The following is a 14,092-nucleotide window of genomic DNA, read 5'->3' on the forward strand; positions in this document are numbered from 1 at the left end:
TGAGAACCAATTAGCCTTCAGGAACCGAAGGCATCACTGGATGATAGTTTCAGTATATGTTGTTCAGGATCAACGCAAACCAAGTGGAATGGGATATGTTTCTCTCTGCCCTGTCAACATCTTATTATGATGAACATCTTTGGATCAGTGTGTGGGATGGGCTTCTGTCATCAAGACAACCACAATTCTCCTTTCAATACAGAATTAAAAAAAAAAAAATCTAATCAATAAGGAGGAAAAACCCAGAAGGCTCAGCAGACTGAGATACTATTTATTTATTTAAACTACAGAGAAGCAGGTGGACTTGATTTTTCTGTCTCACTTTACTACTTCTGAGCTCAACATTTAGTGTTTTAGTGGTGAACAGGAAAAAAACAAGCGCGGGTGAAGCTAATGAGTCCATTCACTAACTGTGTTGTCTTTGAAATGATTCATCAATCAGGGAATATCCCTCTTCCTGACTCTTCAGCCAACAGCCTGACAACATGTACTCTCATGGGGGTGTACACCCACCCAGACAGGAATACTCTCCGGCACACACTGTGTATGTGGGCTTAAGCAACAGAATTATCTCCCAAAGAAGAATTACATCTGACTCTCAAAATCTGCAGTCCCAAACCACCTCACCAGCCAGGATGTTTTTGTCTATTTTTTGTAATATGTGTTCAAAACATTCTGCTTAAGGTTATCAAGAAGTTTCCCTGGGACCTTAGCTTCCTCATGGATCTACCTGTTAAAATCTGGGCCAAGGAAAAACACACAGCTGCTACAGAGCAGTACTCTGCACTGGGATACATTTAACTAATTTAACACTGTATCACTGCATAATACTAATTTAACACAGCTTCAAATTGTTAATAAAATTACTTTCACACATTCAGATAACTCTTAATTTCTTGGTGACAAAACTACTTAAATTAACCAGAAACTATCCTTATGTAGTATACAGAGGTGCTGCAGTAACCAAAGTGTAGTTGGTTCTACTGTGTTTTGTTTTTGAACTTGACCTTTAGAAGCTGTAAAGGATGGAGCCAGAGTGTACCAGTCCTTGGAGGAGACTCTATTGTCATATCTGACCACATTACAAAACAAGCATTGCAACAAATATTTTTTTTATAAAAAAAGAGGAAAGTTACTTGCATGAGGAGAAAACATTTTTCTACCATTGGCCCATCAAAATCAATTTTTATGGCTAGCCTATCACAACCCTGTATTTTTAAAAATGGTTTTACTTTAACATAACTGTAGACTTACAGAGAAGCTGCAAGAATGTATAAAGAATCCCAGAATATTCTTTACCCAGATTTCAGATTTCTCAAAGTCTGCATTTCACTGAATTTCCTTTATTCTTTTCTCTCTATTTTTTTCCCCTAATCATTACTAGTAAATTGCAGACATGCCCTGAATACTTCAGCATGTACTTCCTTAAAACAAGGAATTCTCTTATATAACCACAGTACAATTGTCTAAATCAGAAAAATTAACATTGATACAATAAAATAATCTAATCTACAGACTTTATTGAGATTCACCAATTACCCAATAATGTCCTTTACAGCAAAAGAAAATCCAATACCAATCACTACATTCAGTTGTCATCTCTCCTTTAATAAGAAACATTCCTGAGTCTTTATATTTCATCACATGGATATTTTTGAAGAATACAGGCCAGTTATTTTGTAGAACATCCCTCAATTTGGGTTTGTCTGATGTTCCTCAGGCCTAGATTAAAGTTATTTATTCTAGGGCAGGAATACCAGAGAGGTGATACTGAGTTCTTCTCAGTGTATCAAATCAAGCTGACTAGTTCCACCACTGGCAATGTAAACGCTGGCCATTTGGTTAAGGTGGTGCCTGCCATCTACCAGAGATCATCAGCCAAGTTTCCCCACTGTAAAGTTACTATTTTACCCTATGTAATTCATAACTATCTTCTGGTGAGATAATGTAGATTATGTTAATATCCTGTTACGCCTCAAATTTTCATCTGCTAGTTTTAGCATGCATAGATGATTCTTTCCTGTATTCTTAAAAGAACTTTTCAGATTCCTAAGAAACAGCTTACTCAAGAAAATGCATTAATTGAAAATGTTTTGAAAAATTATATCTGCCTGCTTTATTTCCTGCAATCACTGCTGAAAAATTTTAAAAACAATCATTAAAAATAAATGATTAGATCTCATAGATGGTGCTAAGAAATTCTAATGATGCATTTCTGCTAAATCCTATTATCACTAAATTGTATGTTCTCTGACTACTCTTGATAACCTCTGTTTCATCTTTATTATTTGTCATGCTAAACTAAAAACGTAACTTGGTAAATAAATTCACAGATGTTGGTACAGTTATCCTTACTACAAAAATAAAGTTTGTTTTGTGGGGGAGAGTAGTATCAGTTACATCAGACCTTTTGATTCTTCATAATTGATACTAATATTATTTTTACTGAGGGTACTGGTTCCACTGAAATCTGTGGGCCTATGATCATATTCAATTGAAGATATGCTGCAATGCAAATATGTTCATGACTTTCCCAAATAGTACATGATACGGACTCCCAGAAGTCCCATGTTTTTTCTTTGGTGACTGAACACCGCTTGTTTAAGGCCCAGAGCCTCCATAATACATCTCTCTACCAAATACCAAACTGCCACTTCACTTCTGGAAGCAGAGTCAAAACAGAGAATTTTTCTCCAAATCAAGCATAGAAAAATGAAACCATGAGTTTGGATTTGCTCAGAAATACTTAGGAACTCTGGGGAGGGGTGGAAATGAAGTTTCTGCTCTCTCCCTCCTTGGGGCCTGGAAAGAACGATATTTTTCAACACAAAAAGGCAGAGAAAGAAGTGTTGCCTCTGTGACTTCTGAAATAAAAGCAAGTGAATCTCCACCATAGAGCAAGACTAAAATCCTATAACTAAAGTAAACCAGAACCTCAGTTTAACAGGGTTAGATTTAGAGTGGAATTCAGTCAAAGGCAGATCCACCTCCAGCACCACCCAAGTAATTTTTGTCACTGAAAAGACCTGTTACTGACACACATACCCACACACACACATCTTACAGAAGGTATGGGCCCAGAAAAAAACATTCTGATGACATTCAGTATAGAAAGATATGATAAATTTATTTTGATCAATGTCTCTGACGCAGCGGCAACAATAAGACAGACTTTATAAAATGCCACCAACTTGTCTTATACACATTCTTTTCCTAAAACCTAGGCAATCTATGGGCCATAGTAGTACTCAATTAAATAGTGTTAAATGACCAAAAAGAAAAAAGAAAATGCCACCAAGTTCTCCCTCCAACTTGTATACCCAACTGATAGCCCCACATTGAATTTCTACCATCTACATTTAGCGGACACATCAAGACTGGTTCACAGGTCAGCAAACCCGATTTTAAGCCCAAAAGGATAGGGATCCTGTAGTAACAATTTAGGGAGAAGTTTCTGCTTTTCTTCCTAATTTAAATATGTGCCTCTGTGGGGTATGAGTAAAGCTCGTTGAGGTTGGATCAGCTGGGAGGTCACAGAAGCATATAAACAGCATGGACTATTTTAAGTGAAACCATTTTAATAGACAGCTGGTTTAGGGCCCAGACAATGGAACACCAAAAAGAAGGCTTATTTTCTTCCTCCACAGTAAATCATGAGTCTGCTCACTGTGAGGAAGGTAGTCTGCTGTGAGAGTGACAAAGACAACAGAGGTTTAAATAAATCAATGTGTTTATCAGAAGTGAGGATGGGGAAGGCCTGCTACATAGATGGGTGGGAAGAGGAAAGGAAGAATATAAAATACATTATTTAAATAAATCAATTGATAGAGAATTAAGTTGAGGTTTTTAACCTAAGAAACAAAATGTGTAATATCAAGTAGAAAATAATGTTTAAATTAATCTTGCCAATAGCAAATAAATCCCTTAGAGCATCAGGAATGTTTGTACGAAGAAAAGTTAAACAGTAAATAGCATTAACTTCATCTCAACTTTAAAAACCTGGTGAATTGATAAACTTGGGTCAAAAGCAGACATATATGGAGCAGGTTTATTTTTCTGATATACTAGCCTCCTTTTTTCTAAATGTTGTCCTCTAACAAGCAGACAGAAAATATTGCATATTATTTTGTAATACTCTCTTCATGTTCAGATTGAGCGTTTTTTCTAGAATAATTTTTTTATAATTACTGAAGAATAAAAATAAACATAGGAATTATTAAAGTTTCATATCCTTGTGCAAAAATCGTGCTGGAAATTTTATTGTTAAGGGAAAATGCCATCATTTTCAAATGTTCAATTATAGATTAACCTGTAACATCTTGGAAAATCATTCAGTCAATCAATATACAAAACCTGCTTCAGTTGTCACTATTTTAGGAGGCATCTTATGAAATGTAGTCCATCTCTGCTTTTCTAAAATATCACTGGGTCTTAAAAGTTCATTGAAACTTACTATGGATAAAGACTACACAGTAAAATGAAAAATACACAGTGAAAATACACCAGAATCACACTTCAATAGGATGCCAAAGGAAACACAGAGCATTGAGCAGGCTCTTCTTTGTTTACTTTACAAATAGTTTTAACTCTTTGTACTCCATGCCAAAATACAGGGGGTAACAAGAATACTTTGACTTTGGTTCAGCAAAATCTGAAGAGTTTTTAGGAACCAATGTTTTCATCAGGAATCTTTCCTGGTTTACAACCAAACAATATGACACTTGGCATCAATAGTTTTAAAAAAAAAATGAAGAAGAAAGAAAGAAAGGAAAGAGAAAGGAAGAAAGGAAGGAAGGAAGATGATCTATAACTAACAAAAACTCCTAATTTTTCATTTAAGTCAAAATAGTAACCTTGAAGATATGTTACTTTTTTTCACATACAAAATAAAAGATTGAATCTGATTTGTCACCTTAGACAATAAGTTTACAAATGTACAAGGTACCTCCTTCAATCAGAGCGAAATGCCCTCTGAATACAAACTGTCAACAAGCCTTGGTAGCAAATTACCAAGAATTGAACTATTGAAAAAACAATATGAACACCTACAATATCAACATACTGTAATAATAATCATTATATTCGACCACCAAGTTCCAACACTTGTCATTAAAAAAAAAAAAGACACCAGCTAATGTGGTCCTAGAAATTTCTAGCAGGTGAAAGAGCACTAGTTAAAAATTAAACTATGCCAAAGAAAACACTACAAGTCTGACATTTCATAAACAATTGCATCAAACAGCAATCCAACATTAATAGTGGGATAAAATAAAAAATTATTTTGCTTCTATTAGCAGTCTGGCTACTGGCAAACAAATTACAAAGATGTAATTTCAGCTCAGCAGCTAAGTAAGCCCATTTTCAGAAGTGAATTAGGAAAGTTGCGAAGGAATGATACAATACTCAGTATGCTGTTCAGTTACATCACAGCCCTGAATAAAAAGAGAATGTGTACCAAAAGCAGTTAGATTTAGAATGCATCTTTTATGTCTCAAAGAACTACAACCCCTTATATTATTCAAACATCATGAAAAAAACTAAATCATTCTAACAATCCCATATTATATTTCTTTCTCTAGCAGTAATAAAAGATATTTCATTCATATGGTAACTACACTTACATCTATGTTAGCAGATACAATTGGCTTTGTCAACCCAATGAAGCCATAATAATAATAATAAAATCAGCCAATTTATTAAGCACTTAATATGTGCCAGTCACTGTTCTAAGCCCTTTAAAGTGTACAAATTCGTTTAATTCTCACAACAGAGCTTCAAGGTAGGTGCTACCATAATTTCCATTAGCTTGATTCCAAATGCTTACGTATTTTAATTACTAAAACCAAATCATTTTCACTCAACAACTACGTAAACAATTCACCAATGTCCAAACACTCCTTCATTCCTCTCAGCAATACAAGTACAGACAGAGAAAACAGACATACAAGTTCGATAAATGCATCTCTACTAATATGTTCATTTTTAATGCTGTTCAAACATTCACATGGAAACAGCTCTAGCGTAAATATCCCCGAACAAATGGCTGTATATTATCCAGGAGGGAGCAGTTGGACCGCCAGACTGGGGAAGTACTAGGCCATCTGGCTCCGGCAATCTCTCCAAAACCATCAGCTTTGTTTTCACCCCCAGACTCCAAACAACACATTTTCCACTGTGATGAGTTTACATTTTCCCAAACACAGGTCCTGATCATGCATAAAAATTCCAAACTTCTTCATTCCTCTATGTGCAAGGAAATTTAAATCACCTGCATTTTTGACATGTTACCAAAAGAGAGAGAAAGCTGCTGGAATATGTCCCCTGCCTATTAATTTGCTCTGTCCTTTTTTGTTTGTTTCCCCAAATATATGAAAGAACCTCTCTGCTGGCCTGGTGAATTCCCTGGGAACTTATTGATATACTAAAAATGTGTTTATCTACCAATGAAGAACCATGAACTGAAAAGATTGTTAATCAAATCTACGTAGCCATGGCAGGATATAATGAAACAATCAATAGGGAAAAAAATGCACTTGCATCAATAACTTAAAATACCGAGAACATCAAAACAAATATATAAAAAGTCCAGCTGGGAACAGAAACCTGACAGCATTTCTGATTATTATACCTTAGACCTCCACATTGCGCTAAGACCTTTTTAGGGTCCCCTCACCACATCGCCAACCTTCAAATCTGAACATAAAAGGCTTATGTGACTACTGTTTTCCCCTTTTCAAAAAAGCTTTTGTTTGGGGACAGGGAACATTTTGTTTTTGATAACTTTGTGAAATTTGGTATCCTTTCTTTGAATCATAAAATGTCACTCTTTTAAAGCAAGCTGGTGGAAGGGGAAATGAGGTAAAGTTTTTTGGTTTTTTGACTATTTAAAGATAAATAACTCACTGAAGCAATCACAGAATGTAATTATATTTCAAATACTACAAGAAAATCTGAAATGAGGCACATTAAACCTCAGACCTCCCCCACTGGGTTCATTTGAGCTTCTACAGTAGATACTGTTTCTGAATGCAATAGCCGTAAACTTCTGGATCCTACAGGGCTTTTTGCATGCTCACTAATGGAATACCAAAAACAGCAATGACACAAAAACAAACTATTTTTAGTCCTGCTAAACTTGGTTTTGAACAACCCTTCCCAAAAGCAAGCATTTTATTTTCTAGTTGGTAGATAAATCTTTTTATTACATCCTATGTATTTTTCAAGGGAATCATAAGGATAAGAGGCTTCAGATTCATACACATTCACTTCTAATGAAGCTTCATCTTTCTTGGTAGAGCCCCAAAATTAAGAGTCATTACCCAAAATAGTCTAATGAGACACTTTGAAAAGGTGTGAAATACTGTGTCATACCAATACATCTTGGTTGATTTAGTACATTTCTGTTTGATCTCAATGCTAACTCCACCCAAGATCAGAAACAGTCTATCAAAATGCAGAATGTACAGCTAGTTCTGGATTTGGATTTCCCAAGATTCCTTTTGAGTTTAACCCCAAATTGAAAGTCAATGATACGACATCACACACATAAAGCTGCATCTCTGATACAAAAACAAAAAAAATAAGTTATGATAAACAAGCAGCTAAGAAAAGACACTTGATGATACTGACAACACCAAGGTCAGCGGTTCAGACCCCCTTAACCACCAGCCACAAAAAAAAAGAGAGGAGGGGAAGGGAGGGAAGAGGAGGGGAGGAGAAGAGAGGAGAGGAGAGAAAAAGGAAAGACACTTCAACAGTGGCTGGGTATTCCCTCCACAACTGTTGATGTTACTGAAACTCATCCCATCATTGAAAGTATTCCACTCTGTAGTCTAAATATCATAATCCACAGTCTGTCAGCAAGAATTCTACAGAGGGAAAAAATGTAACCATGTAATAAGTCACCTTATGTCAAGCCTTACTTTTGATTGAAGGGGCCACTGTATATTTAACTAAAATAAAAAATTTAAGAAATTTTAAATCAGACTTGTTTTATAATCATAGAATAATTTCAAGCTAGATGAGGATCCACTGCTTTACTCATTAAGACTAAATATAAATTATTATGTCACAACTAGGGAAAGTTAGCCTTCTTGATGGTGATCTGCTTTTTGGAAACTATTGTATTAACTGTGTACACAGTATGCTAACTTACTCCCAAAACTCTTACAGCACGTAATCAAAGAACAAGCAATTGGATAATGTTCAGGGATTGCCTTTCAAAGTGAAAGCTACAGAGAAGTGGTTATTTAAACAGTTATTAGGAAAGCAAACAGGTATGTCTTGAAATAGTCTTCTTTCTTAGTATTTTTAGACTAACTTAGATAATTATTAAGCCTTTTATTCACCAAAATATATAATTACATACATTTACAATTTTAACTTCTCCTGAGATGTCATATTATGGCAAATGACTTTCTCATACCTGCTATTATTAAAAATAAATTATATCTTATTCTTGTTCCTTTCTCTCTCCACTGACAGAATTTACGATGATACCAATCAGTCAAAGACTGCCTTAAGCTGCAGTTTTTCTTAAGCTCTATGACCTTGTTAGCAAAATGATATTTGATTTATTGCTTTATAAAAATCAAAAGATTATTCTCCCACCATTTTCACATGAACGCGTAAAGTCAGTTCATTTCAAAATAAAAAAATTAATTCTTGGCAGAACTTTTTGTTTAGAGAGATCTAAAATAAAGTTTTGAGGAGGTTTAAATCAAAGAGAATTACTTCAAACACGTCCTAATTTTATTTGTTTCATAGTGCTGCCTATAATTTAAGATGCAAGTGGTCAATGCTGCACAAGCAGACACACCTCACATAGTGATTTGTGTGTATGTGTGCTTTTTATCATTTAAAAAGTAAATCCTGACAAATACATATGGAATATGTATTAGAGCTCACGGTTTCCCCTCTCCCTCCCAGCTTTTTTTTTTTTTTTCCCCTCTGATGAGAATGGCAGGAAAGGATATCCAGGGTATCAAAGACAATTTTTGAAAACAAATTTCCACTTAAGACATTTTTGTTTTGATACCATAAAAGAAAAAAGAAAAGTTACTGAAATCAGGCTTTTGTGTTTCTGCTTGGAAGGAAAAAAAAAATTAACAAAATGCAGTGTCCAAATGAAAGAGAATTATCCTATATGATAATTAAATCCATTAAAGAAAATAAGACCAAGACTATAAGTATAAATGGGGATTTACTCTGACCGATTAACTAAAAAACAGATCTTCAAGAAAAACAAATATTTTAGGCAAATAACATGAAATAGAATTCAAGTAAATAGTAATTTATTTGTTATATTTTTTAAAATATATTGTATACTCTCTTGTTTTCTCCTTGGGTCACAGTGAAATATGAGAGAAATAATCAAAATTAGCTGTTATTAAATTGGTTCTTGCTGAGTAGATTTTAAAACTCCCAACAGCTATTTGTAAAACATATTTAAGCCATGGCGTATCTGAAAACAATTTTTAAATATGCATGTATACCCTAATTTGAAACTTTCTAAGCCAGTATTTATGGAAGAATATCACCTCCCTTATTTAAAAGGAACATTTTAAAATCACAATCAAGTGATTATTAATTCTCTTACTAAATTGCTGGTTGGTACACAATGAATAACTTTCCTCTTTGTTCTGATTTCTTTCCCCCCACCCAATAAAGCTGTCTTCTTTTTTCTGCTAAGTCCTCCAACAACTTAACCAGCTACTTAATTCTGAAACTAAACTTTTTCTTAAAATTAAGGGGCGGGTGTAGTGGGGGGGGGGGGGAGCTCCTGTGCCTCATTAAAACGTCAGGCCTCTTTTCTGAGTCGGCTCATAATTGTATCTTTTAAACCATAACTCAACCTTAATGTACACTGCTTGACACCCGCTTGTAGGAGAGCTTAAGAAAATGCCGTCTATGTACCTTTAAGACCGCAAGCTCACTCATGCTGCCTGGCTTCCTGCCAAACTTGGAGGCAAAAGCAGGAGGGTTTTTGCAAAATATCCTCTAACAATTGTCGCTGCCTCTTCCAACACTACCTCCGCCACCACCCTCTTCTTCAAAAATTCTGTGGAGTGGTCATCTGCGCTCTCAGCCCATCTCGTCATTCCTGGGGAATCCGCCTTTGCCCCCCACCCGCAACCCTTCTACCCTCTGCCTCCCGGGGGAGGCCTGGCTAATGGGTTTCAGAAGTTCAGCCCACTCTGCACCAGGGTCCCAGAGCACCTTTTGTGCCCCCTGGGGCTCCCTGGCCGGGTAAGAGGAAGTTCAGTCCTTATTCTCTCCACGCGGCACCCTGCGGTCTTAGTTCGTAAGCCCTGAGTTTCCCTTGGAGGGAAGGAGCCGTCGAACCTTCCTCCCCACGCGGCGGGCTCAAGTGTCTAAGTGTGCACTGGAAAGCTGCACTGCGAGCGTGGTGTGCGGCCCGCCCCGCCCCGGCTCTGCGAGTTCGAGTCCCAGCCCTCCTGCTGTGGCGAAACCAGTTTCTTCACTCTCCCGAATTTCGTGGCTCCTAGAATCACCCCCGCAAGGCAGAATTAAGAAACTTACTTGTTTTGTCATGGAGTCAATGAGGCGCACGTAGAAATCCTGCTCCGTCCTTATCCCTGGGGGAATGAAATGGGGTAAGGAAGAAGAATTAAGTGAGAGGGGATCAGCCGCGGGGGAGAAAACACCACCAACAACTAAACAAAACAAAACAAATAACAACAACAACAAAACCACATACGCACACACACAGATGCACACACAAACAAAGGGGGTCCACGGCCGATTGGAGCTCCCACTGTACGCACGGCCAGGACCTCCCTTCCCCACTGTCCTGAGAGGAGCGGCTGGCCCAGCCCTAGCGCTCCTGGAAGCCAGACCCCAAACATTGTAGCCGGGAATGTGATGGGACCCCAACTGGCTACTCTCCCTTCTCAGGGCAAGAGCCCCTCTGGCTCGCCTGGAGCCATCAAGGCCATGACTGCTCCTAGCTTTCTGAGCCCAGGGAGCCTTGGGCCTGCAGTCGGGACCGAGCCAAAGGAACAGGCCTCAGGAGGAAGAACGAAAGCGGCCCAGAGACGTCTCAGGCACCACACCTGGTCCCAGGTACGCGAGGGACCGACAAGGCCGCCTGCGAGCCACTCGGGGCCTTCTCGTGTTCAGGCGAGGCCGGTTCACTTCGAGGGTGGCAAACGACTGAGCTTCGCTGGGGGCTATCGTCCACCTGGAGCTCCCCGCGCCCCCTGCCCTGCCCCGGAGCCCCAGAGTGTGGACACAGACCCCGATGGGAGCCTCACCATTGCTGTAGAGGAGCTGGAGTCGGTAGTGAATCCCGTTATTGGTCTTTTCGCTGTTAGCTTCCTGGGTTGCAGCAGGAGGCAGACACAAGAGACGCAGGAGAGAGGTCGACGTGAGTAAGTGGACCAACTTCGAGGCAACTTTCCCCATAGCCGGGACCCCTACCCGGAAAGCAGGTCAGCCCCGGCAGCAGCAGAAATTGCGGCCAACTGTGATCCCTCCTCTGCCCCCCATCCCTGACTGCTCCCTCTCCCCTTCCAGAAAATTCCGTGGGGTGCGCACGGGCGATCCTCTTCCCAGAGCCTGAGGGCTCGGGCCTGGGCCATCAGAGACAGGCGTTGCGTGGTCTGGTATCGAGGACGAGTTCATCCCGGGCGCCCCATGGCTCTGGACTGGGGAGCGGGACTCGCCTCTCTCCGGCTCTGAGGGCTTCATGCGAACTTTTTTGGAGCAGGACCCCGTGCACCGGGAGCCTGGGTTCGTCCGGGACGGGAAGTGGCTTAGGGAACCCCTCACAGGAGTGTGTTATGGATGCTTTGCACTCGCGGAGGGGCGCGCCTCCCAAGGCGCTTGGGCCTGCTCCTCGAGCTGGGGACTAGGGGCGGTGGCACTGCGCCCACTTACTTTTTCCTTTTCCACGAACCCCACAAAGGCTGTCCTCTCGATCTCCACGGGCTGACCCTGTCTGTCGTAGAGGGCCAGGACGAAGTGGAAGAAGTTGGATTTCCGCAGATTGGAAGGCGGCTGCTTCTCAAAGTGAGCCCGGGCCAGACCCACCCCGCTGCGGCCAAAGACGCAGAGTTAGCCAGACACTGACCCCGCGCCCCCTTGTCACCCGGTACACACGCGCGAACCCTCAGCCACCTCCTCTGCCCCAAAATCTTCTAGCGGGCGCCCTCCAAGCTCCCTCAGGTGTCCCGAGCCCAGCCAACGACGGAACACACATGTCCCCGCATGTCCTCGTCCTCCCCGCCGAGGACTGGGCGCGTCCTCAGAACTCGCCAAAAATGTTTAAGTTTTGTTTGGATTTTGCGCGCGAGACGAAACGCTATAAGCATTTACTCTGACCTGACGCGCGCTGCGTGAGGAGGAAGAAAAGTGGAGGTGGATGAGGTGAACCACGTTAGCGGAATAGAGACCATAGTTTACAAATTAGAGGGAGGGGGCATGGGCCTCGGTTTCCGCCACCCGCTCGAATCTCCCGTCTCAGCTACGTGGACAGGTGGGAATGGATGAAGAACTCGCTGGGCTGCTCGCTGCAGCAGCCACCCTCCAGGAAACCTCCTGAGCCCGGCCAACTTCGGGCGCCCCGTCTCAGGAAGCCACATCCCGCCCCCCACCAAAAGCATGTGGTGAAGAAGGGTCCGAGGGTGGATCGCCAGGCCGTCAGGAGTGGTCACTGTGATAAAGGGATCTGGGGTGTTTTTAAAAGCCCTGTCCCGACAAAGTTTTGCTGTTCCTCAGAAATCCTCACACTCATTCCAGAAATCCTAAGGACCGGGACTGTGGGCTGAGTGCGCCCGCCGGGGACTGGAAGCTGGGGTGCCAGGGACGCCGGACGGCCACTGACAGCCAGACCTGCCCAACACAAGCGCGAGCAGGGATACACACACACACAAACACACGCGCGCGCACGCACGCACACTTTCGCTTGCAGCCCAGTTACTCAATTCACTCTCACTACCAACCACCGTCAGCCGTAAGCTCAGCGGGGATGGGAACAGTGTTGGGGACGCTTGTCCCTAGCCCCGGGTAGCTGGGGATGATGTAATTAGTGATCTTCCTTCTTCCCCTTCCGCACTCTCTGAGTCCGATAAGGCCTGGGGCCACCACCAGGTCTCCCACTCCCCCAAGCCCAGCTGATGGCCAAAAAAAAAGGCCGTTTCTCACAGGGGACCAGGAGCCCCTGGAAAGGGCGTAAAGGGCGTTGGGTGTGCCCAGGAAAGTTCCCTTAGGTCAACCTCCAAGGGCAGTGCCTCCAGGCCACATTGTCTAGCATCTTGGGAGCTGCGAGTGGGAGAGGGGCTGCTGGAAGGGGCCGTGGTGACAGGGGGTGGGGAAGACTTGTAGGAGATGTCAGAATTAAAGTTGGGAGTTGCTATTCTATGTGTAGACTGAGAAAAACTGAAAGCTAGAGAGAGAGGGAGAGAGAACCAGGTAGGAGAAATAAGAGAAGACTCGGGGGAGAAATGGGGAGAGAAAACATGAGAGACAGGTAGGTAAGGGAAGAAGAAAAGAGCAGAAAAGTGTAAGAGGAGGAAGGAAAGAAGGAAGAAAGGGAAAGAGGAATGAAGGGAAGGAGGAAAAGGAGAGGGGAGAAGGAAATGAAACAAAGAAGGAGGGAAGAAAGGAAAGAAGGTAGGAAGAGAGAGAGGAAAGGAAGAACGAAATGGAAGAAGGGAGGAAGAAAGAAAGAGGGAGGGAGGATGGAAGGAGGGAGAAGAGAAGGAATTTTTTCAAAAAGTAGAGAAGAAAGGAAAGAAGGGAGAAACAAAAAAGGAAAGAAAAAAGATAAGGAAAAAGAAAGAAAGGAAGGAAAAGAAAAGAAAGAGAGGAAAAGAAAGCACAGCCGGCCGGAAAAGAAAGAGCGATCACATAAAAACACAGATATTCAACATCATGCTGGTGAGACGCCTCTTCTGGGTTAAAACAAAATGAAAACAGTCCCAGAGGAGGCAAAGGAAAGTGCCGGGAAGCGTGGGCTCCTCGCAGGCAGCTCCCGGTTCTCCGGCCGGAGGCGACGAAAGCAGCGCGGCCGGGGAACGCGGAGCCCCGGCGGCGAACGGCGCGGCGGGCGCAGCAGCGCGGCCCGGCC

General features: G+C 41.6%; 1 protein-coding gene across 2 annotated transcripts in view; it reads right to left on the reverse strand.

Annotated features, from left to right (window-relative positions):
• EBF1 (early B-cell factor 1) overlaps positions 1-12,057 on the reverse strand; it is a 402,505-nt gene extending 390,448 nt beyond the window's left edge. The window contains exons 1-3 of one of the 2 annotated variants that reach the window (XM_008571252.1): positions 11,902-12,054; positions 11,277-11,340; positions 10,543-10,598 (exon numbers count right to left, since the gene is read on the reverse strand). In XM_008571252.1, the coding sequence (XP_008569474.1) occupies positions 10,543-10,554 (12 nt within the window). In that variant the 5' untranslated portion in view covers positions 10,555-10,598; positions 11,277-11,340; positions 11,902-12,054. Of the gene's footprint in view, positions 1-10,542; positions 10,599-11,276; positions 11,341-11,901 lie in introns of both variants that reach the window. The other variant, XM_008571253.1, reaches the window with a different exon arrangement.
• Between the last annotated feature and the right edge of the window lie 2,035 nt (positions 12,058-14,092).

The sequence above is a fragment of the Galeopterus variegatus genome, unplaced genomic scaffold (assembly GCF_000696425.1).
Source record: "Galeopterus variegatus unplaced genomic scaffold, G_variegatus-3.0.2 Scaffold671, whole genome shotgun sequence".
In the NCBI taxonomy this organism is placed as follows: domain Eukaryota; kingdom Metazoa; phylum Chordata; class Mammalia; order Dermoptera; family Cynocephalidae; genus Galeopterus; species Galeopterus variegatus.